The 22,481-nt window shown below is 45.6% G+C and overlaps 1 protein-coding gene across 1 annotated transcript in view; it reads left to right on the plus strand.

Annotated features, from left to right (window-relative positions):
* The first annotated feature begins 270 nt into the window (after positions 1-270).
* The window catches only part of LOC138266546 (cytochrome P450 2J4-like), a 67,457-nt gene continuing 45,246 nt past the window's right edge, over positions 271-22,481 (plus strand). The window contains exons 1-4 of the mRNA XM_069215401.1: positions 271-848; positions 5,736-5,898; positions 7,536-7,685; positions 19,382-19,542. Of these exons, the coding sequence (XP_069071502.1) occupies positions 678-848; positions 5,736-5,898; positions 7,536-7,685; positions 19,382-19,542 (645 nt within the window). The 5' untranslated portion in view covers positions 271-677. The remainder of the gene's footprint in view (positions 849-5,735; positions 5,899-7,535; positions 7,686-19,381; positions 19,543-22,481) is intronic.

Consider the following 22,481-nt stretch of genomic DNA (forward strand, 5'->3'; position numbering starts at 1 on the left):
TGGCCCTTCACAATACAAGTGTCATCAGCTCCTCTGGCGTAGATTCCAATCACTGGACAGGAGCCCAAGGATAGAGCCCTGTTTCTTGCCACAACGTGCAAAGCGTAAGGTCAAACAACAGCAGGGCAGTGATGAAATTGCAAATGTCCCAACTTGCATGTGATAAAGCTCAGCTTGACCTTGCACGCCTTCTCTCAGGTTCTTAAAAAGAGTATAAAAGGGGAGAGAACTGAGAAAGAATGAGAAGGCAAGGTGGCGTTCACTGAACTAGAAAGGGGTGGAGGTGCACAGACTTAGATTAAATACAACGAGATAGACATTGAGGCTGACAGAAAGGAGGAAAGACAGAAACGAGATGAGGAGTTGAAAACAGGCAAAGGAGGAGAGAAGGTGAAATTTGGTTAAATAAAGAGTTAGCAGAAAAAGGCAGGGAAGTAGAACAGACATTCACGGCAGAAAAATACATGCAATAGAATCAGAGAACAAAGGGAGACAAAGAGAAAGATAGGAAGATAGTGAAACAGGTAAAGAGATAGAAAAGAGGACAGAGAAACAGAGAGGAAAGAATGAGAAATACATTATACTAAGACAATTGGGAGGAATAGCACGTAGAATAATTTAAAAGTAAAAGTCCATTGTTTAGGAGAACAGCTAAAAGCAGAGACAGGCGCCCACCCATGCTGCCCATCATGGCACTGTTAATTGTGCTGTTTCTCACTATCCTTATTGCACATTACCTCAAGCTACAGTGGTCGAGGAGGCAGTATCCTCCCGGACCGACCCCGCTGCCCATCATCGGCAACCTGTGGACCCTGAACTTTATGCTTCACCACGAGATCCTCACGCAGGTACAGTAGATCTGCTTAGAAGGTAATTGTTACTTCTGTTGAGTGTGTACATTTTTTTCAGCTGCAACACATGTATAGTTTATTATGCTCTTTGCACGGACATTCTCTGATACTTGGGACTAGGAAAAAGTTGAAAGTGGGTCATTGGTCATAGATGCTTTGTTGCTCTATTACAGTGTCTAATTCCAGGCTAGAGTTTGACTTTGAACATACACACACACACACACACACACACGAACACACACACACACACACACAAGCATAATCTTTTACTGAACTAGTCTATGTCCAGTTTTTCTACAAAGTCACCTTAATCAAACTCCTTGAAGGTGGTTTCTCATGGGCATGTCTTCAAGATGACTAAGGATTTTCATAGCTGGCCAATGCTCTGTCGCTTTATTTTACTCCCTTTTGCACTTTAAAAGTAAACCAACTTACTACAAGAACAAAAGGAGTTTCCCATTTGCTGGTTCCACTGATCTGTGCCCACAGGGAGCAGTAAGTGAGCACTCAAACTAGTTTGTAAGTTGATGGTTCTTCCGGGCAAGTGCTCAGGTGCAAAGGTTTAGAAACGGTTGCTGTGGTGCAGTCTTTAGTTCACCAAGTATAAACTTTTCCTAAACTACACTACCCTCACTTCTACTACAAAGTGATCTCAATCAAACTCTAAAAGATGGCTTCCCACAGGCTCTGTTCTAGATAAACGAGTGGCTTGGTTACAAGCCGGTGCTTTCAGGCACTGAATGTTGCTCCCCCTCCACATCACATGTGACACCTCTGATTAGCAGAGCATGAGGATGACTCTTCCAGTGTTGTACTGAGGTTCAATGGATCAACCAGGGTATTATAAGCAGAGAATCATTAATATATGGATTCCTATTGACGTTAGTTCAAGACAAGCAGCTGCCTATTCAAGAATCCTTTTATAAACACTTGACATGTGCCTGCTCGCATGTATCTGTTACTTTTGCCCCCTGGTCTTTTGATATCAACACTGTTGGGGTGTATATTCCATTAGGCCTGGCTCCTTTTACCAGTGTAACTGCCCAAGTGTGAAGTGCTTATTATTTTAACATAAGCAAATGAGGGTTGAGGCTAAAAATATAGGCCTCAGTGGCATCAGATTGAGGATGTAATCTTTATATCCAGGTCCCCCTCAGTCCCATGCTCGTTATTTTCTGCAGCAGATCATATTTGCGCCTATGAGAAAATGATATACAGATACAATATACTAAGGGGTCTATTTAGGAGGTGGCCCTGAGTGGTTCCATAAATCTAGAGTAAGTCAATGCCGCGCAAATCTCTGTGCTGCCGTACTCTGCCCTGGGAGGGTCTTTCATGGGCGTTGCGTGGGCGTTCACCCGTGCAACTTCCATGGTTTTTCGCACATTTTCAGATTTACCAGAACTGGTAAACCTGGAAATGTGACAAAAAAATATGCCTTCCCTGGAGAGCCATAAATGGGAGAAATATATTTTTTCCCACCTTTACTACCTCTTCTGTAGCACACATAGAAAAGAGGAATATGCCTCTCAAGATTGTTTTGGTGCAAGGCGGTTCCCTTCCTTCACAAAAACAATCCTGACTGCCATTGAGGCACCCTTGAACCATGGTGCAAGGGTGCCAGGAAAAAGGCACGATTGTGCCATATTGCCTTAAACATGGCACATTCCTGCCTTTTCCCTGCCACGCAGCGCAGCACGGTAGCTCATGGCACTGTGCTACGTGATTGTTTCATAAGTAGGACCCCAAAACAAACACTTGAGCCACAGGAAGTACGGTGCCTGGTGCATGAGATATTCTTGTTGATCTGGCACTTATTATCCCACCAAAATCTGTTGGTTATGCCTGGAATGCCAAATTTCATATCTTGTGCTGCAATCACATGTCAGGATTAACCCATTATGTATCTGTTTCTCAGGTAACACACAATGCTTCTTTCATATTTCTGGCCTTTGGTGGGTGATATTCAGTGTCAGTCAACTTTTAAATACTGGGGCTAAAATGGGTCAAAGATGCCCAAAGTGCAGTGATGCTACTCAGGCAGGACAGGCGCTATTCCTACCAGAAGGTGCTTATGGTGCCATAGCTGGTGGTACAGATTATAGGTTTTGCACGGTCAGGCAGGAGAGTAATTCTCAAGCTACAGAAATAGCAATTCAAGCTACAGAAAGTGCAATAGGCTAGTTTACAATACACCCAAGGTAGCAAGCATTATGCAACCAGCTTCCACACTGCAACAGTTTAGCACACATTACTATGGCTGTTTCTATGTTGCCTATTAAATGACCGCAGAAGTTTCTACATTGGCCCAGTAAAGCACAGCACACTTTTTATGCCACACGAACAAAAATGATACTAGAAACGCATGCACACAAAGAGAGGTGCAACGCAAGCTTTCCTTCGTATCCATTAAGTTTCTCACAGTATCAAGCCAACCAATTCAGAGAGTGCCCAAAAAAAGCAATTAAGAAAGAGAACCAAGTAATGGAAAAGTGTGATAGCCACTGGAGTAATAAAGCTTAGTAAAAAAAAAGAAATCAGGGCCTATTTCTTCACCATTACCATTTATTTAGCAAAGCAAGAGTCAAAAAGATATCGGAAAACTTTATAGATAATCATAAAGCCAACAAATGGGAATGGGGAATGCACATGTATATGACGTTGAGTCCAAACTGAGGTGTCATGGGGCGCAAAGGAGTGATGGGTTGGGATGCTACTCTGAATGATTGCCAGTGGTAGACAAATTGCAAGCATGACTCCTATCAACGTTTGTGTGTTTTATTGTCAGATTAAGTCATGTGATCTTTGACAACTTTGGTGGCATTTTTGGTGTTGAGATGGTATGATCCCTCAGCTATGTCTGAAACTTTAAAGAACTTTGAGACTCATGGCAACAGTTTGTAGTTAGAGAGATTTTGCTTCTCTTTCGTCGCCTGGATGCCCTGGACTGTAAGATATTGCCATATGTTAACCCTTCATCAGCTGCTGGTCTTAACTGACAATATCAACAACACCTAGGAAGGAAGCGGACACCCCACGGAAAGGGTGTCCGAAGCTGGCAAACATTAAAATTCTCTCACAATGAGGGCCGGACTGGGAACCCAAAGCAGCCCTGGCAAATCTTTTCAGATCTGACCCCATAGGGTGCATAGTGAGCCAGTCTACTGCAAAGGGTCTTGGGGGTTCTCCCCCTCCAAGAAAACTTGAGAAAAATAGCAAAAATAGTGCATTTTACAACACATTGTTCATTATATATTCAATTTAATTAGTTTTTAAAGCATAGTGAATGATGACCTCACAGTGCACAAGAATAGGCAATATTTATTTCGGCAATGATTATCCTGTCACTTGTATTGTTTCCTGGAAACTGTTTGACATACAAGAACATTTCTATTGCTTTTAAAACTGCTGCACTGCTACAAAAGTGCCCCCGTAACAAAATTAGCCCTCCCCCCAACCCTTCCAGCCTCCTGGGAAAATGCCCGATGCATGGTACGTCCAGTCCGGCCTTGCTCACGATCTTGAGAAACATTGGAATTGGATCCTCTAGTTTAAAGCAGTGGCATAACTAAAAAAGATATATGTCTGATGAGAAGCTGCAGGTAAATGTACAACATGCCATTAAGAAAACCCTTCCATTCATAAGGTAGGTCTCCTAGTTGATAAGGCCATATAAATAACTCCTTCGAAGTGAAACGTTGTGTCTAGTGGGCAAAATAGTGTTCCCTTTTTCTGCAGGTAATACTTATAATGTTGTGTATTATGCAAGAGCGGCCATCACTATTAAAGTCATACATGGTGTGTTCTCATATCAAAAGACATGGTGTGAGTGTTCCTAGTGCAGAGCACGTAGCTGGGCGCAGCCTTAAATTCATAGTTCCCACAAGACATTCTGTTTGTACCAGGTCCCTGGTACTTGCCTACTGTGTATTTAAAGGCACTTAAACCTTAAGACAAACAAGGGCTCACCCAGGACAGTAAATTACATTGTATGGATGTGGCATGTTTATTCTTTTAGACAGTTAGTGAACTTGGTGTGAGAGAACCATCATTTTGATAAACTACTGTATGCTATTTACAGAGCAAATTCTTTAAACAGGTGTATGAGAGTGTTCAGGTAAGAGTCTGGAACATGTGAGGGAAATTCAGGTGTGTGTCTAGCTGCCATCACAATTTAATATTAATCAATACCAGAGAATCTGTGATTTACACAGCTGCCTTCATGGGTTTCTCCCAAAATACATGTATAAACATTGCCTAGGGCTGGAATAAGACATACCTACTCACAGCAAAATCTGTGTTATTTTGACACCAGGAGAGATGGCTCCAATAACATTATTGATTAATAGATGTACACCCCATTATTAGTGCTGTAGATCATTCCACCCCTGAAAGAAGGAAGACATAGATTTTGAACTGCAGGGTGTAAAGGGATATTTGCAATGTGAAATGTAAAAAGGGGAAGAGGGTTTAGTTTAGTGTATTCATTTGGATCCTATGATGCTCTCTTGTATACATGAACTTTAAGCTGTGCACCTTTATTGGTCATTTTACACTCAATCATGTATACTACTCTGTTAAGACAATTTCAAATGTGTTGATTGGCTAACAGTACCTTACATTCCCAGAAGGTAAATAATGCCTAGGAAGGGACAAGGTTTGTTTGAGCCGCTGTCTTCCTGCATTGAAAGCCAGCTTTACTACCCTACATAAAGTAATATAAGTAGTACATAGCTATCAAGCCTTGCCTAGGCTGCCCAGAGTCTGAAATGAATAATAGTTACCTTCCCCAAACAGATCATATATTTATTTGTTAGGGTTAGTACGTGCTTTCCTCTTGTTTCCTGTTCTAATTATTAATGTATGTTTATTTCCCATCCCCAGCTTGCAAAGACATATGGGAACATTTTCACCGTATGGCTGGGGCACAAACCAGTGACTGTGCTGAATGGATGCCAGTCTATAAGAGATGCTCTAATCTCCCACTCCGAAGAGCTTGCTGGACGCCCTACAACCCCAACTTATCAGGGACTTACAAGCGGCAAAGGTTGGTAGCTCTTGCCGCACAACGGCATAGTTAAGCAGTCAATGACTTGTTTTTATATAGCTTTTGATACCGCAGTTGTCATTCCTAAGCTCTGTATATAATAGGAGTTTTTGTGATCCAATTTAGTCAGACTCAGTTTACCAACCTTCAAGAACAAGAGGATGCAAGAACTAAAGGATGCAAGTGTTTGAAAGTAGTCGTGGGCTATGAATGGATGGAATACGCATTGTGTAGATATTTATGACTGCTGCCATGTTCACTGGGTCGATATAAGCTGTTCTCTCTGCTGGATTGTGTGACTGACCTAGTCCTACTTAGGAAGAACAGCTCTGTGAATTGGGTACACATTAAGTAAGTGGATGGATGGATGAACTGTGGAGCAATATTAGCCCAGAAAAATGAAGAACTAGCGCTTTCAAGGTGGGCAGCAGGTGAACTGTGCACTAGTTACTCAATACAGTGTTGCTGCCACTTGTGCACAGTGTGTACAGTGACCTAGCTGTTAGGAAGCTTTATTGGTATCCTTCCCTCTCCAGTGGGACACAGATCTGTGCTCTCTCTAGGCCCATGCAGTGTGTGCTATTGACAGTGGTTGCAGTGGTGTTACCAGTGGCAGCTCCTCCGTATGGGTGGAGGAGCGTTGCACCCCGCCTTCAGCTGCACCTGCAGACCCTTTTAAACAAAACGGGGGTGGGGCCACGAGGTGACGTGTACTGGGGGGAGTGCTCAGCATGTGTGTTTGGCCGGCAGTCTCGGGCCGGCCAAACACACATGCGATGTAGGCTCTCCCCAGCGGCTGGAAAAAGCCTGCACAGGATCCCAGTCTGCCTGGGAGCGCCCATCCAAGGTGCTCCCAGCCAACCCTGATGCTGCTTTGGGCAGTGTCAGGATTGGCCGCAGGGCAGGCTAGGAGCCTGGTCCTGTGCGGCCAGAAAGGAAGAGGAGCGGAGCTGGACCTCACCGAAAAAGGTGGTTTTTTAAAAATTTAAATAAATTTTAGAATGTTCCCCCCCCGCGCCGCCTCCCCGCCCCGCCCCTGCAGCGCCCCGCGAGCCGCTACTGGGTTTTACCCTAAGAAACTTCCTCTGAACACTGTTATGCTATGCTGGTTTGTAGAGTGCACTTTCACCAGGAGGGTATCCTGGAACTGGGATGGACTTCGAAAGAGAGCGGCCCTGGGCAGTGGTTAGGGCATACATAGGAAACACTCAGGATCTATGTGCTAGCATTCTACATATCAAATAAAAGCAGAGTGAATCAACTGTGGGTCCTGTGCTGCAGTTGTAGGGCTCCTGGATCTGCAAGGAAGGAAGACAACTGTGGATCCTATAGTGAGTCAGAGACTCTGACTATCTTCAAATTTAGTTTTAGCAGCTAGTAAAGGCAGCGACAACAGCTAATGGGGTGCAGAGAGGGAGAGAGTGAGAGAGAGAAAGCAGGATATCTGTAGCTCAAAAATGAAAATTCTTGACAAACCAATCATTCTTGCAGCCTTTTGCATAGAGTACCTCTACTTGTACATGCATCACGTTAACAGAGAGGACCAAAGCATTCTTTGGCCCGATCTAAAAATAAAGTACGTATATTAAGTTAAAGAGCAAAAAAGCTAAAAATGTAACACACAATTGATTACTTAGGAGTTATCTTTTCCTCTGGACACATCTGGAAGCAGCAGAGACGCTTTGGACTGATGACCCTGAGGAATCTCGGACTCGGCAAGAATAGTCTAGAGGCGCGGATCCAGGAGGAGGCCAAGAGCTTGGTGGAGTTCTTTGCACTGATAAAAGGTAATTGATTTCAGGCCCAGGTGCCACTTTTATGATAATAAAACATCTTAGTCCCATATCGGGCTCACTCAGTTTCATCTGCAGTAATGTGAAGTTCCTCTGTCTTTATTTGTTTATGTATTTATTTATTTATCTATGTGGTTTCATATAGGACAAGGCAGCCCCAAAGGGATGTCTAGATGCTTTAAATAGAAAGGTTACTACTGCACACAAGCAGTTTGCAAAAGAACAGTTGTATGTGTGACTATACATGCAAACGTTTTGTGGAGTTACATACATTTAAAGCAAAAATCATCTACATTAACAAATTCCAACAGAAAGTTAAGCACTTTAATTATGAGGATAAGTGGACATTAACAAACCAAACACAAGAACTAAAGAAAACCAATAGCAAGCGGGCACCATTTATCCTTCAACATGGCTGCCTTAATCAGACCAAATTACAGTGGACAAGGATAGCAGAACTGTTATCAGCCCAGTTAAAATTCACAATGAAACAGGTCACAACATGACAATCACAAAGCATCATGGTGATCATCTCCAGTCTCAATCTCCATCACCAGAAAGGAGGTGGTCATACCTCGGCCAGGTCACCAAGCAGTGATCTCCTATTCCATGTCCTGGATTTGGGTCACACAGTACGGTGGCTCCAGCTCTATCAGCTGCCGACCAGCGACTTTCACTTTTCTGCGCCGCCACACCAACCTCTTGTACGAGTCCTCAGCGGCACCATCCCTGTCAGCTATAATAGATTATAGGCTACATCATCAATCAATAACCATTGTAAACAATGGTCTTCCATCGTCAACATGTAGCATAGATGCTCTTAATCTGTGCATGACAACAGGTACTTAATATAAGCAGGGAAGGGATGGTACAAGGTAAGTTGACAAATTGAAGAATCCGGAAAAAAAGGAAACAGCAGATGGTAAAGAAAAATGGTAAGCAAAGAATATTTCTTCATAGGACCCCAATGTCTGACTGTCATATGGAACAATTAGAATATTTTGAGTATGGGACATTGCCTATTATGTGTTTATTGGCAAAGGAAGTGTCAGCGTGAACGTGGGCACTCCCATGGACCGCTGGAGTTGAATTGTTCCATCATTCCGGCTGCTCAGTTTAAAGCTCCCTACAGGGTGACAGTTCACAGGCATTTTGCTGCCTCCCCCAAAAGCAGCATATTCATCATGTTTGCTATAGTTAGGCTTGTGGAAGGCTACCATATAAGAGATGCCAAAAAAGGGTATTTTCTCCCTAACAAGTTTCAAAAGACCCTAGGCTTAGTAAATAGACAAGCTATGTGGACACTCATAACTTAAAATTGCTTTACAGATACAATTTCAGTGTCCACATTAGATGGAGGAAATTTAATCTTCTTACATTGGTACTAGTTGAACATCAGCCAAAGATTCCCTTCTTCCCATGATGAAGACTGAATCTTTGGTGCTTCAATCTGCACTGCCATGACTATGAACTCAAAATACATCTTACTCACCATCAGAGTGGCACACAAATTCCTCCAGCAACATTCGAAATCAGCATCACATAGATAAGTTAGGTGGGCATGACTTCAGCTTTCATCATCCTGCGTTTCATAACATTCGCACAATTGAGCCGATAATAATATTCTTTTGGATCCCTCTATCTTGGGTGTGAATATTCTGTAGAATTTAACTCAAGAAGAGATGTAGTTATTCCTACTAACAACAGATTGTACTACTTTAGATGACTGTGATTTCGATGGATGTCATTTTCTTTGTGACATTTTGTCGCGAGACATGAACGATTGTCAATAGCACTGAAGACGCAACTGCTGTTTCTTTGTCATAATGTTTTATATGAGGTTCTGAAAATCATGATCTATATTTAGGGACATTCATGGATAAAAATGGTGTTGTTTCCAGTTCTTGGAAAACGAAAGATAGACTGTCAGTCTAAGGTATGCCCTTGTGAGAAGATGTAGTTTGTGGTCTTCTTTTCTTTTGAGAATTCCATGAAATTCCGCAAAATGTATATGACATTATATAAAATCAGTATTTAACGCTACATTTTAGCACTAAATTAGTCCATACCTTCTGGGCAGGAATCACCGCATATGCATAAACTGAAAGCATACATGTGTGGAGATCTCTGCATGTAGAATTCTCCTTTGTGAGCCCAGTCCCAAGTGTCCTCCATGGCCTGTAATTTCAGTGAACCATATCCCTTACACCTTGATCACCGTATGATGAACCAGCTACGCAAACTCATCAACACTATTGCCTGCCTATCTTCTGTGGAACATTTCTCTCACCAGGATGTTATTTTGGGGCTCTACCACCCTACAAAAAACTGCCATAACTGGATGCCGTGTCCTGTGGCACAAACATCTTTGCTGTGAATCCTCGTGTCTTCCAGTAAAAGTAGAGTTCATTGCCATATGTAGGTAGGAGAGAACTAGAATGATTGTGGCCTGAACCCTGTGGAAGGTTTATTGAGATGTTGGCTGTTCATCCTTGGTTACAGACTATAAACAATTATTGTTTGGGCAAGTAGGACATGGATCTGTTTTGTTTAGAAATGGTTTAGTGTTAAAATCCACTTAGGGACTTTAAACAATATATAGTGTTTGTATGTTTATAAGTTCTGTGCGCAGTGTTGAAGCTGCCTTTCTGTGTGTTATGTTATTGCTTGAATTGATTTTCTTATTTTTGTTACTATTCTTTTTGGAAAGAAACATATATATAAGTGGGGCATGGCCAAGATGGCCACCATGGTAAACATATGAGCTCGGAGCTCTGCATCGGGTTAATTTAATCCTGCAGCAATCCATCCTGAACCCAGGCTCTTGTACTGCCTGTGTACTGGCTATGGTGAAGAGGGACCGGGAGACAACATTCTGGAGACATTCTTAACCCCGCGAGGTGGAAGGGGCCTCGTTGGGGTTTTTGAACTGGCTGGTGGCTAGGTAACAGGCTGTAGTCCGGGACAATACTATTCTGCCATGGCTGGGGGGACCGACACTGGTGCACTGGCCTTCTTCCCCTGCCAGGAAGAGACTGCTTGGCTATGACAGCAGGTGTTCAGCCAGGGGACATTTTTCTGAGTGGCAGCCCCTCAGAACGTTGAACCTCCGGTGCTCCTGCAGATGGGCGTGGTGACCTGTGCGGCTGACACACTGCTGGACTGCTTGCCTTCATACAGCCATGGTAGTCGCAAAGCTGGTGAGTTGTGGGCACCTCCTCCCTTTCCCCTCAGAGCAGATTCTAGGTAGCCGACTCCTCTCACCCTAGGGACAGTCGGGGCTGGATGTCTGGGCCCCATGGGCTGGGAGGGTTGGTGGTGCCCCCCCAATTGTTGCCGGTGCACCGCCTAGGTGCTTAAGTCCACGGCAAACCAGTCGAAGCTGGGACGCGTGCCTAGATTGGACTGCTGAGGCGCTGCTTCTCTTCTGGTACGCCTTTGTAAGGGGAGCCTGCTGGCCGTGTTGTGGTCACTGCTTCGGGGCTCTCTAGTGCCCTGTGTGATTGAAGGCTTGCTCCCATCCATCCTTGAAGTGCTGTCTATGACATGGGGCGCTACCCACACTATCTTCTCTGCTTGTTGACTCTTCTGGGGACAGGAAACACATGTTATTTTGAGGACCACCTGTACTGACAACTGCTGATGGTATTGCATAGATTCCGCTGACCCCTGACAGCCATGGGACACGTGGAGAGTGACTTTGTCCCATGCCCTCCTGGTACTATACTGTGGCTCCATCTGATTGCCCTGCTTTAGAACTTCACCAGTAACTCTGAGGGGCGCTGCAGTGCATTTAGGACTGCCCTCATACTCTCTGGTGCTGCATTCTTGGCCTAATGTTGAGCATAGGGACACCGCCTGTTGGGGACTGCCCACCCTAATGTGGAACTGCACTTAGTGGCTGGTAAGCAAATCCTCTAGAACTAGGCTGACTACGGAGTGTGCTATGATGACCCTTGGGGTTTGTGGAAGAGAGAGGTGGAGCGACTGTGCACTGTGAACAGTGTTGGCCATCTGAGGATCCCCGGGAGGGATGCCCTGCCTGGCGGATTGGAGGCCAGGGACCCACAAAGTGGGGCTCTGCATAGGGCGCTGGAGGACTGCCATCAACTGGGAGTGCAATGAACAGTGCCTTGGGCAAACTGAAGGTGAAAATGTAGGGGCTGTACCAAGGGACTCAGGCCTCACAACCGGATCTGTCGATGGAGAGAATGTCCACTTCCCCACTCCCTCAAATACTACAACTTACAGTAGTCAAACTGCTAGAGGCCATAGCATACTCAAAAATCACCCTTCAGAGAGAGATTAGTACATCTCGGTCTAGCTGGGCCTACTCCACTCCCACCCCCATCAATTGGCTGACAGAGTCTAAAACACTGAAATTTCATTGGCAGACTTACAACCACCTCACAAAGCCTTAAAAACACAACTTACTCATCTCACACTTTGGGTGCACTGGCTGCAGCACTGGGCCAAAGATGCTGATGGCACAATCTGCGCAGCCCAACTACACCCTTGGTTGCAAAACTCCTCCATTACAAAGACCAGTACTCATTGCTTCAACTTGCGAGGAAGGCAGATCCATTTCGAATGGGGTACAGGCAAGTATCCATGTTGCTGGACTTTACTGCTGCTGTTCAAGCCTAACTGGCGCCCTTCCTAGAGGTGAAGAGGATGCTGTGTGAGGAGGCAATCCGTTACTTGCTCATCTTCCTGACCAGCCTGAAGATCATGCTAGACGGTAACACTCACTTTTGCCAAGACTAGTGCTTAATTTGTAAACATAGCTGCCAGGGCCCTCTTCAGAAGTCCACTGCAGCCTGCACCACCCATTTTCTCTGTCAACCCTGCCAATGACAGTACCAACAAAACCACTAACCATCACACTCCTACAATCAGATTATTTCAGGCCAAACGCTATAAAGATAGCTTGGGCACAGGTTTTTGTCTTTTTAATGTATATTCATTTGATTAAAAAGTGTTGTGCTCATCGCTGAATCTGACAAAGGGTGCCACCATGTGGCAGACTCCCATAAGTGCTGGTGTTGACAGTTAGGTACAGGTGCCAAGCACCGGCTGAAAATAAACACTGACAAAGATCCGGATGAGGCCTGGTCCTGGCTGGAGACCTACTAGGAATGACTGACTGGCCATGGGGCAGCACGGGAGATCAGCAGCCCTGGCAGCGAGAGATACGTCAGTCTCGGGTGGCTTATCGGGCACAGGGGACTGATGAGGCCTACGCAAATGCAATCCAACATGGACAGGACCGCAGCTTTGCAGGCGGCGATCACAGAGACTAAGGCCACTGACCCTGATGACAGTAAGAGTTTGGGTCCTCTCCGGAGCCTCTGACCTGGTACCTGCATCTGCTACCAAGTACCTGCACCTGGATAGAGATGAACTGCAACTTGTGACTCCGCAGACGAGGGAGGAACTTGTCTAGTGGATCCTCTCTACCAGATGGGCTCAAATTCCTGTGAAGGTGGCGAGTGCTGTGCTAAGGCCAGCATGACCGACAGAAGCTGCAAACCTGTTCTGTTTTCAGCTGTCTCAGGGATGAATGTCTTTTGAGGTGGGTTGCTGGGTGGAAGGGATTGATTGGGAAACTGTCAGGTCCGTAGTTGTGACGCGACGCCCACCATGACTTCCACATGTACATTATATTACCTGCTGACCTGTAACGTATGAGTATTGGGGTCGGCAGCCAAGCACCACAAGATCCTGATATATCTTTAGAGGTAGGGGTCCATATTGCCCTGCTCCAGGAGATGCATCTCACATGAATTCAAATTCAAGTGGAGTGCCTCCGACCCCGTTGGTGGGGTCAAATCCATGCCACAGCGTATTAAGCCTTTGCGAGGGAAGAGTTAATCTCGGTGAGAGCTGGAGTCCCTTTTGAGGCCTTGATGATAGATATTGATAAGTATGGCAGATATGTGTTTGTGGAGGGACAGCTCTGTGGCCGACTAATTGTATTGGGTATGCCCAGAACCAATATCAGGGCCATTTTCTTGCCACTTTCCCGGCATGTTTGAGTCACCTAACAGAGGGATGCAGCTCCTTTGGGGCATTTTCAACTATGTCCTTGATACCACCCTCGTTCTCCATTATATGGGCACTGATCCACAGGGTAGTGGCTGCTTTGAGGAATTGGCTATTGCATTGGGACACAGAAGATATTTGGCTTACCCAGCACATAGCAGAAAGGGACTACGCTTTCCACTCTAGTCTCTATCAAGTTCACACTAGAATTGACCACATTGTGCGCACTAGGGCTCTGAGCAGTAATGCCACCCACTCTAAATATCTTGGCCCTACACTTTGCGACCACAGCCCACTCCTATTGATGCTCCAGCCTACGGAAGAGTGCCCTCTCATAACTACATGGGGGCTGCACTCGGTGGCCCTCATAAATGTCACCTTTCAGGCCACCTTAGTGGAACAAATCACTCAGTACTATGCCACCATTCTGGGAATGGCGTCATGTCGCTGATTGGAATTTGAGGCCTTTAAGGTTGTGGTCAGGGGGCATTGCTTAAACCAGTTGGAGCGTATCCACAGAAAACTTGACAAGAACTTACAAGATTAGAGGAGGCTCTCCATAACCAGGATAATGAACAAGATCCTTACCCGGATGTCCTCCCACAACTGCTGGTGGCCCAGGAATTGTACAATGTGGCTCTGAAGCATCTCTGGGACCACAACTGAAAGGACTATGTGAGTCGCTCCCATGAAGACGAAGGGAAGTCAGAGATTATTGGCTTGACAAGTTAGACTTGAGAGCAGATGGGCCCCCATTACTCACCTGCTGGCCTCTGATGGGACATCTTTTTTCTCCCCCCCAGGATATCAATGGGGCGTTTTGAGATTTTTAAATCTCCCTCTATCAACGGATTGAGGCAGGTCTTCCAGTGATGTATGGCCCCTTTTTGGACCATCTGGCCATTAAGAGCCTCGCTGCAGATGCCAGGGAGGTTCTGGGCAACCAGATAGCCCAGGAAATTAGAGGAGTTGTTAAGGCCATGGTGATGTACAAATCCCCAGGCCCAGATGAACTCGCATTAGAACACTATGAGGAATTTGTGGAGGAGTTGGCACCGAGATTGGAGGAGGTGTATGCGAAGGGTTATGAGGCTGGATTGCTCCCTGCCACGACTTGGGATGCCCTGGTTATCTCTCTCCCTAAGTCCTGTTCCCCAGAGGTGGCTGTTACTGATTTCCAGCCACTTTCCATGGTCAATACTGATTTTAAAATATTTAGTAAATGGGTCATTTTGACCCAAAACACTTCCCTTAACCTTTGTCGGCTGTACACTTGTCTTTATGACTGTAAGCTGGCTGCTAACCCACTTGCTATGATTATGTTGAAGGACCTGGAAAAGACCTTCAACCAGTAGGGTGGGACTTTTTAGAAGCCACCATGCCACACATGGGCCTAAGAGCTTGATGGATATGGTGGGTGTGCCTGCTATATACTCATCCTATGGCATGGGTCACGACAGGACACACAATCTTAGAGATAAGACATATTCTGGGACATGAGACAGGGCTGCTCACTGTTACCCCTTCTATTTGCCATTGCCATTGAGCCCCTGGCAGAGTGATTTCATGTGGAGGGAGAAGGCTGGGGCATTGTGGTGGCCGGAGTGTAGCATATTATCTCCTTCTACTAAGACGAACTGTTGATCTATTTCCAAAATGGTGAGTGGGACATTACTCGAGCGCTGTGGCTCCTTGAGGAGTTTGGCTTGTACTCGGACCTCCGGGTGAATAGGGGTAAGACCTGTGTGTTCCCCGTGGTCAGTGGAACCCCCAGTCCAGTCGCCTGCCCACCTGATATTCTTTGGACACTGTGCACCTTTAGGTACCCGGGCATTCAGATCTTTCATGATCTCACAGATCTGCATGAGGGTAACCTGGGGAAGGCACTTCAGTCCTTTAGGTCATGTGTCTCTTTTTGGAGGTTGCTCAGGCTGCCCGTCATGGCACGCATCGGGCTCTCCAAAGTGATCATGCTCCAGAGGCTCCTCTGTTACTTTATAAACCTCCTTGTGTGGGTCCCAGCACCTTGGTTCGGTTGGCTTGACACTCTCCTTCTGGAGTCTTCCACTGCCTTCCTTTGTTGGTGCTGGTGGGTGCGACAGATGGGGTATAACGCCTTATGCCCCAAAGCTCTCATAGGTAGGGTTGCCCCACGGGGATCTCTTAACTTTCTTTACGTCAGGACAGCTAATCTTTTGGACAGAGAGTGATGATGGGTGACTGCTTCCAAGCTGGCCACCTTATCCCTCTCCGGGAGCTGTCAGAGCAGACACGTTTGTCTTTTGGCCAGTTCCTAACCTATAATGCCCTCGTGCTTATGATCCGAGACCTAAGGGGACTGGGTGAGGTCAACACATGGTGTACTCCAACTTTTACTGACGAAAGGCTCCGGTGGGCACTTGGTCACATGGTTTTATAGGGTATTAAACAACTTGCCCGGGGTACTTTTGGACACCCTTCAGGCTCGCTGGGCTGCCGAGTTGGGTAGGGACCTATCTGATGCTAAATGGAGCAGGGCATTAGCATATCCCCAGAAACTCTCCTCTTAATTCACGGCTCAAATATATCCAATACAATTACACATGTAGGCCTTATCCTGGCACCACACAGTGTTAGGGTCATTTATGGTGGTGACCCCAGGAGATGCCCTTTTCTGTGCAGCACTGAACACGGAATTTGGACATATGACATGTTGCTGCCCTGGGCTTTCTGGGTTCTGAGATTAGGTCAATTCAAAGATTAATGAAACCCTAAATAGGCCACTTGGGAATATTCCCAAAATATGCCTTTTGGGGGCCTTCACTAGACCCGCACCTAAGAAGGTGGGGAACAGGTTTCTTGACCTGGCACTGGTTCTAGCCAGTGGATGCAGTGCTATGGTATGGAAGTCTGCAGTGGTGCCCACTGTGGATACATGGGTTAAGGATGTCACATTGTGGGCCTGAGCTGAAGAGTGGGCATTGATGAGGGAGGAAGTGTGAGAGGTCTGTTGTAGGCCCAATCATTCAAAATCAATCAATCAAACACTTGTAAAGAGCGACTTTTCACCCATCGGGTCTCAAGGCACTGTTGCGGACGTGCTGCTCCCTCTGAAAAAACAGGTCCTTCCTGGAGTGCTTCAGCAAGGTGACCTGTCTGAGGTAGAGTGAGAGCATGTTCCATGTCTCGGCTGTGAGATAAGAGAAGGATCTGCCTCCAGCTGTGCTCTTCCTGATTCTGGGGATGAGCGCGAGGGCAAGGGTGAGTTGGGAGGATTGAAGCTGCCTGGTGGAGGTGTAGAAGGTCAGGCAGTGGTTGAGGTAGAATGGTCCTATATTGTACAGTGCCTTGTAGGTGTATGTCAGTAGCTTGTAAGTGATACATTTGTTGAGCAGGAGCCAGTGCAGGTCTCTGAGGTGGGCGGTGATGTGGCTGTGGAGGGGGATGTCCAGAATGAGTCTGGCTGCTGTGTTCTAGATTCTCTGTAGTCTTGTTTGGAGCGTCTTAGTGATGCCGGTGTAGAGTTTATTGCTGTAGTCTAGTTTGCTGCTGACAAGCACATGGGTGACCGTCTTGCTTGTCTCAGTGGGGATCCACTTGAAAATCTTCCGAAGTAGGCTCAGGGTGTGGAAGCAAGATGATGAAATGGCTATGACTTGGCAGGTCATGGAGAGCGTGGAATCCAGGATGATACCCAGGTTGCGTGTGTGGTCGGTGGTGGTGGGAGTGTTTCCTAAGGCCACCAGCAGTCGTCCCAGGCAGAGGGGGTGGGGCCGATTACGAGGATCTCAGTCTTCTCAGAGTTGAGTTAGAGGCAGCTGGTTTCCATCCAGGCAGTGACTGCTCTCAATCCGTTGTGGACATTCTCTTTGCTGTTGATGGGTTGTTGGTCAAGGAGACGATCAGTTGGGTATTGTCGGCGTAGGACACGATGTTTAGGCTGTGCTGTCTGACGATTTTAGCAAGAGAGGCTATGTAGATGTTGAAGAGGGTCGGGCTTAGTGAGGATCCATGGGGTACTCTGCAGCAAGTTTCTTTGGGTGCTGAGGTGAACAGCGGGTGTCTGGCACTCTGGGCTCTTCTGGTGACAAAGGATTGAATCCATTCCAGTGCTTACCGTGGATTCCGGCGTCTTGGAGTCTGGTGCAAAGGGTGGAGTGGAAAACTGTGTCAAACGCAGTGGAAAGGTCGAGGAGGATGAGGGTGGCCGTGTCTCCATGGTCCAGTATGGCGCGGATGTCATCGGTGGCTGTGAGGAGGGCTGTTTTAGTGCTGTGGTTGCTCCTGAAACCGGACTTGGGGGATCTAGGACCTGCTTTGCTTTGAGGAACTCCATGAGTTGCATGTTGGTGACCTTTTCAGTTACCTCGGCTGGGAAGGGGAGCAGCTGTCCTCACAGTCCTCAACTGTGGTCAGTGGTAGTGGACGAGTGGGAGTGTCCTACGACTGCAGATGAATCAACTTATGATGAGCAGGAGTGATTGGGGACAGCGTATTGACCCTGTTGGGATGCCCCAAGTAATCAAGGGCCTGGAGTGCCTGGTCATCATGGGCCCTCGAGCTGGTACTGGTGGATAATAGCCCCCACAGCCTTACCGGGCCTGCCCTCTTCCTTGAGGTACCCTCCCTCTCTTCTCCTGCTACCACCATTACTCCCTATGAGACAGTAGCTTTTAAGTGAAAATGGTTTAGTTTAGTTGTTGATTTGTTTTCTTTCTTTGTTTGTTTCTAAAGTTTGGCGCTATAGTCCCATTCCTGGCCCCTCTTTGGGCGTGTTGGCTTTCAATATCACTCATAGGGAATTCCATGATCCCCGAATGTTTTAGCAGTTCGTTCCCTCCCAAGATCAGGAGGGTCCCCTGACAAGTGATTAGACCATAGGTTGACCTTATACAGCTTGAGAGCACTCAGCCTTGTTTTTGGAGCACAGCAGGTGCTAATGTAGGATGAGGCCACACAAGGATGCTTCTCCTAGAGTAAGGGCCTATAAGCATTGCCTGGAATTTAGATAATACTGTTGTTTTGGTAAATGCTTTCATCATGCGTCCTTGAACTTTTATTTTGTCATGTAAGTCTTAATAAAAATGCCTATAAAACATGTGTTAAACAAAAACATATATATATATATATATATATATATATATATATATATATATATATATATATATATATAAAAGGCAATATAAACATTTTGTTCTTTGATACAGAAAAGGAACTCTGGACATTCATCTTTATTTACATTTTATCTGTTTTATACTGTATTTAAACTGGAGCCTCACACTATATCCTTTGAGACTAGACGTTCACTGGTCAAAGCAAGCTATGAAACTAGACATTCACTCATCAAAGCAAGCTACCTCTAAAATCAAGGAGGCTTGAGGAACCAACTTTCCATTGCAAAGCGAGTAATGAATGTCTTGGTTAGTGCCGGACACTTGGAATCTCACATCTCATTGGTAGATTGTCCATGCACCTGAGAGAATATGGGAATAATCCTGACAGCTACATATTAAAAAAAGAGGAAACCTCTTAAATTGTTCTGCAAAGCATTCCAGTCCACTGTTGTTTCGCTCTGTTTGCTAGGTATAGTCAGCCACGGGCCCCACTGCTCTCTGGTTTACTATAACTTGCTCCAGTGAGTTATGTTTTTCCTTTTGTCGTTGCAGGGAAAAGCCTGGATCCCTCTCCAGCGATCATCCATTCTGTCGGTAATGTGATCTCTGCTGTGATTTTTGGGCACTGCTTCTCCAGAGACGATAAAGAGTTCCATCAGCTCCTTGAAGCGAATGATGTTGTTGCTAAAAGACTAGCCAGCCCGTGGAACAGGGTGAGTATTAACATGACTTCATATTCCAAGTGAGTGGTTAATCGAAGGAAACAGCCTGACGGAAACATGTATGTGTGACCTGAGACAATTTACAAGTAAGCTTGTGAAAGAAAGGCTGATAAGTAAGACATGTATGTTTTCTGTTACAGACAGAGAGAGAAAATTAGGAAGAAGATTAATGCCCAAGTAGAGAGAAAATGAGTGAGTAAAATAGTCTCTTGAATAAGGAATAGGTTAAAGGAATGGGTGAACATGAATAGGCAGAGGAGAGGGAGAGGAAAGTGAAGCATGAATGAAAAATGGCAGCAGCCGAGTAAGAGAAAAATGAAAGAAAGTATGCAAAACATGAAAGCAAAGACATGTACAACAAGCATTTGCAATGCAATGGATCTCGCTATTAGCGTTGTAAATTCTTAACTGGACTTTTCTTGTGACATACATTGATAATAACAAGTAAACAGCTGACGTAAGCGAGCCAATTCAAAGCGCCACAGCTGCCATGAACACGAAGGAGAGACACAAAAAGAAAAAGAAGATCGCTCGCAGTCAAACGTATTGGCAATCGTGCAATTATCCATGTAAGAGGCGTAGTCTGCAATGTGGTAACAAAACCGCCCCAAGGAGGGACAAACGTAAAGCATTTACCAATGATAAAGGATTTTTGAAAGGCAAGCCCATGAACGAATGAAAGTGATGGGTGTGCGGTGGGCGTGGTTAAAAGCCCACAATACTTACAACAGGTCAAAGCGCTTGTGCACTCGTCCTAAAAAAGGAAGAAGTAGGAAGAGATAGGAAAGTAAGTGGGAACCTATGGTAAAGAAAGCAATGAGGCAATAGAAAGATAGAGAGACTGAGTGGACACCGGGAGAGATGAATAACAGAGGGAAATAAAGGGGCAGTATAAAAAACGGATCAGGTGAATGAGAGGTGAAGTTTATGCAAGTATTGAGAGGGTTTGGTAATATAGTGAGATGTACATAGAGACAGGTCTAGAGAGAGGTGAGGTAGAGAGGGTGAAATGTAATAGAGAAGAAGGTGATGAGAGAGCAAAATGAGAGAAGACAATGATGAAGAAGTAGTCTGAGAGGTGAGGGAGATGAATCAGAGGTAGAGAGAGGCATAAGGTGGAGCTTTAGCAGATAAACACTGAGGTAAATTGGGAGGTTAATTAGAAAGAAAGGGAGAGGGAATAGTAGAGATATATGATGTAGACACAGAGATGCAAGGTAGAGAATTTTGCTTGTGTGAGGATGGAGGTAGGGAGGGATGAGGGAGAGAGTAGGAGTTAAAAAGAACTAAGCAAGCTGTTAAATAAACAAAACACCTATTTTGTTATCTTCTTATTTATTACACCAGGATTTCGGACTGTCTAAATAACTTTTTCATGATGCCCCTTGGAAGGTAGGGGCCATGGACAGCAATCCACTTTGCCCATGCCTAAAGAAGGCCCTTAGAAGGAGACCACAGCTCAATGAGTTAAAGCTAATCAACCTACTTTTCATTTTGAGGTGGAAACCACAAATACTACCAAGCAATGTTGTAATATCTTTTGTTTACAGCACCGAGAAGTAAAATATACCCATACAGACCAAAGATCACGATTTTCTTCTCTCTAACTGGCTCTGTCTTACCTCTCCCCAATTATCTGTTTCAGCTGACGTCTTAATGCTGACTTTTAAAGTCTTCTTAATAACTATCGCTAGAGTTATGTTGCAATCCGAATGTTGAACCGAAACCACTTTTCCAGACTATACAGCTGACGATAAACCAGACAATTTATCAAGAGCTCCTGTTTCCTCCATGCTGCTTTACTTGAAAAGTTACAGAGCTAGTGCCAGTCAGTTTCCAGGCTGCAGACAGTGACCAGTGCAGTGGTGCCTGCGAATGCAGACAGACCAGCCACCAGCCCTGCACAGCCTGGGCTCGCAGATATAAGCATCCTTTGCTGAGGCTCTGTGTTGCCACTCAGTGCAAGGGGCAGTCATTGACCTGTCAGAGCTTAGGTGTTTATTGCACACATGCGTGGTAGCGGGCAGGTTTCACGTGTCATTTTTACAAGTGCCTTATTATAAAATAACCAGATACCGTTCAACAGTGCTCCTGTGTCTAGCTCAGTGCTTAATTTGTAACTAAAAAGGTGCCGGTGCCCAAAGTCCTCCTCTTAAACACGCGACTGCTCCAACCAAATGTGGGAACACGGAATACTGAGGCAACGTAATCCTGAAGCCATCTCTGGCCTCTACAATCCATTTAAAGCCACTCCCTGCACCTTCTGCTCACTTTTGCAGCTTTCTGATTTCCCCTACTGTGACGCTTTTTCGTGTTTCTCTTCCTCCTTCTTTTCCATGTGTCTTTTGATCGCAGTGAATGCTTGAGGCAGAAAAATGAGAGCCGGCCCTCAAAAATAACTGCCAGTACTCCGCACCGGACACAAGCACAAATTAAGTAGTGATCTAGCGCCATTGAAAGTGTAATAGAAATATCTTCCCAAAGGAGCAGTACGGGCCGAAAGTCATGAATAACATATGTGGGTGAGCAAGTTTGTTTGGACACACAGTTCATGACAGGCCCCTTTTGAGAAAGTACCCTCTTTCTAGCATGGTTACCCCCACTTTTGTCCTGTTTGTGAGTGTGTGTCAGTGTGTTTTTACTGTGCCACTGGGATCCTGCTTGCCAGGACCCGAGTGCTCATAGTGAAAACCCTATATGTCAGTGTGTTTTGCCTGCCTCACTGGGACCCTGCTAGTCAGGAGCCCAGTGCTCATAGTGTGTGCCCTAATGTGTGTGTTGTCAGTAGTGCTTAACTGTGTCACTGAGGCTCTGCTAACCAGAACCTCAGTGCTTATGCTCTCTCTGCTTTTAAATTTGTCTCTAAAGGCTAGTGACTTCATTTACCAATTTCAATTGGCACACTGGACCCCCCTTAAAAGTCCCTAGTA

The sequence above is a fragment of the Pleurodeles waltl genome, chromosome 11 (genome assembly GCF_031143425.1).
Source record: "Pleurodeles waltl isolate 20211129_DDA chromosome 11, aPleWal1.hap1.20221129, whole genome shotgun sequence".
NCBI lineage: Eukaryota > Metazoa > Chordata > Amphibia > Caudata > Salamandridae > Pleurodeles > Pleurodeles waltl.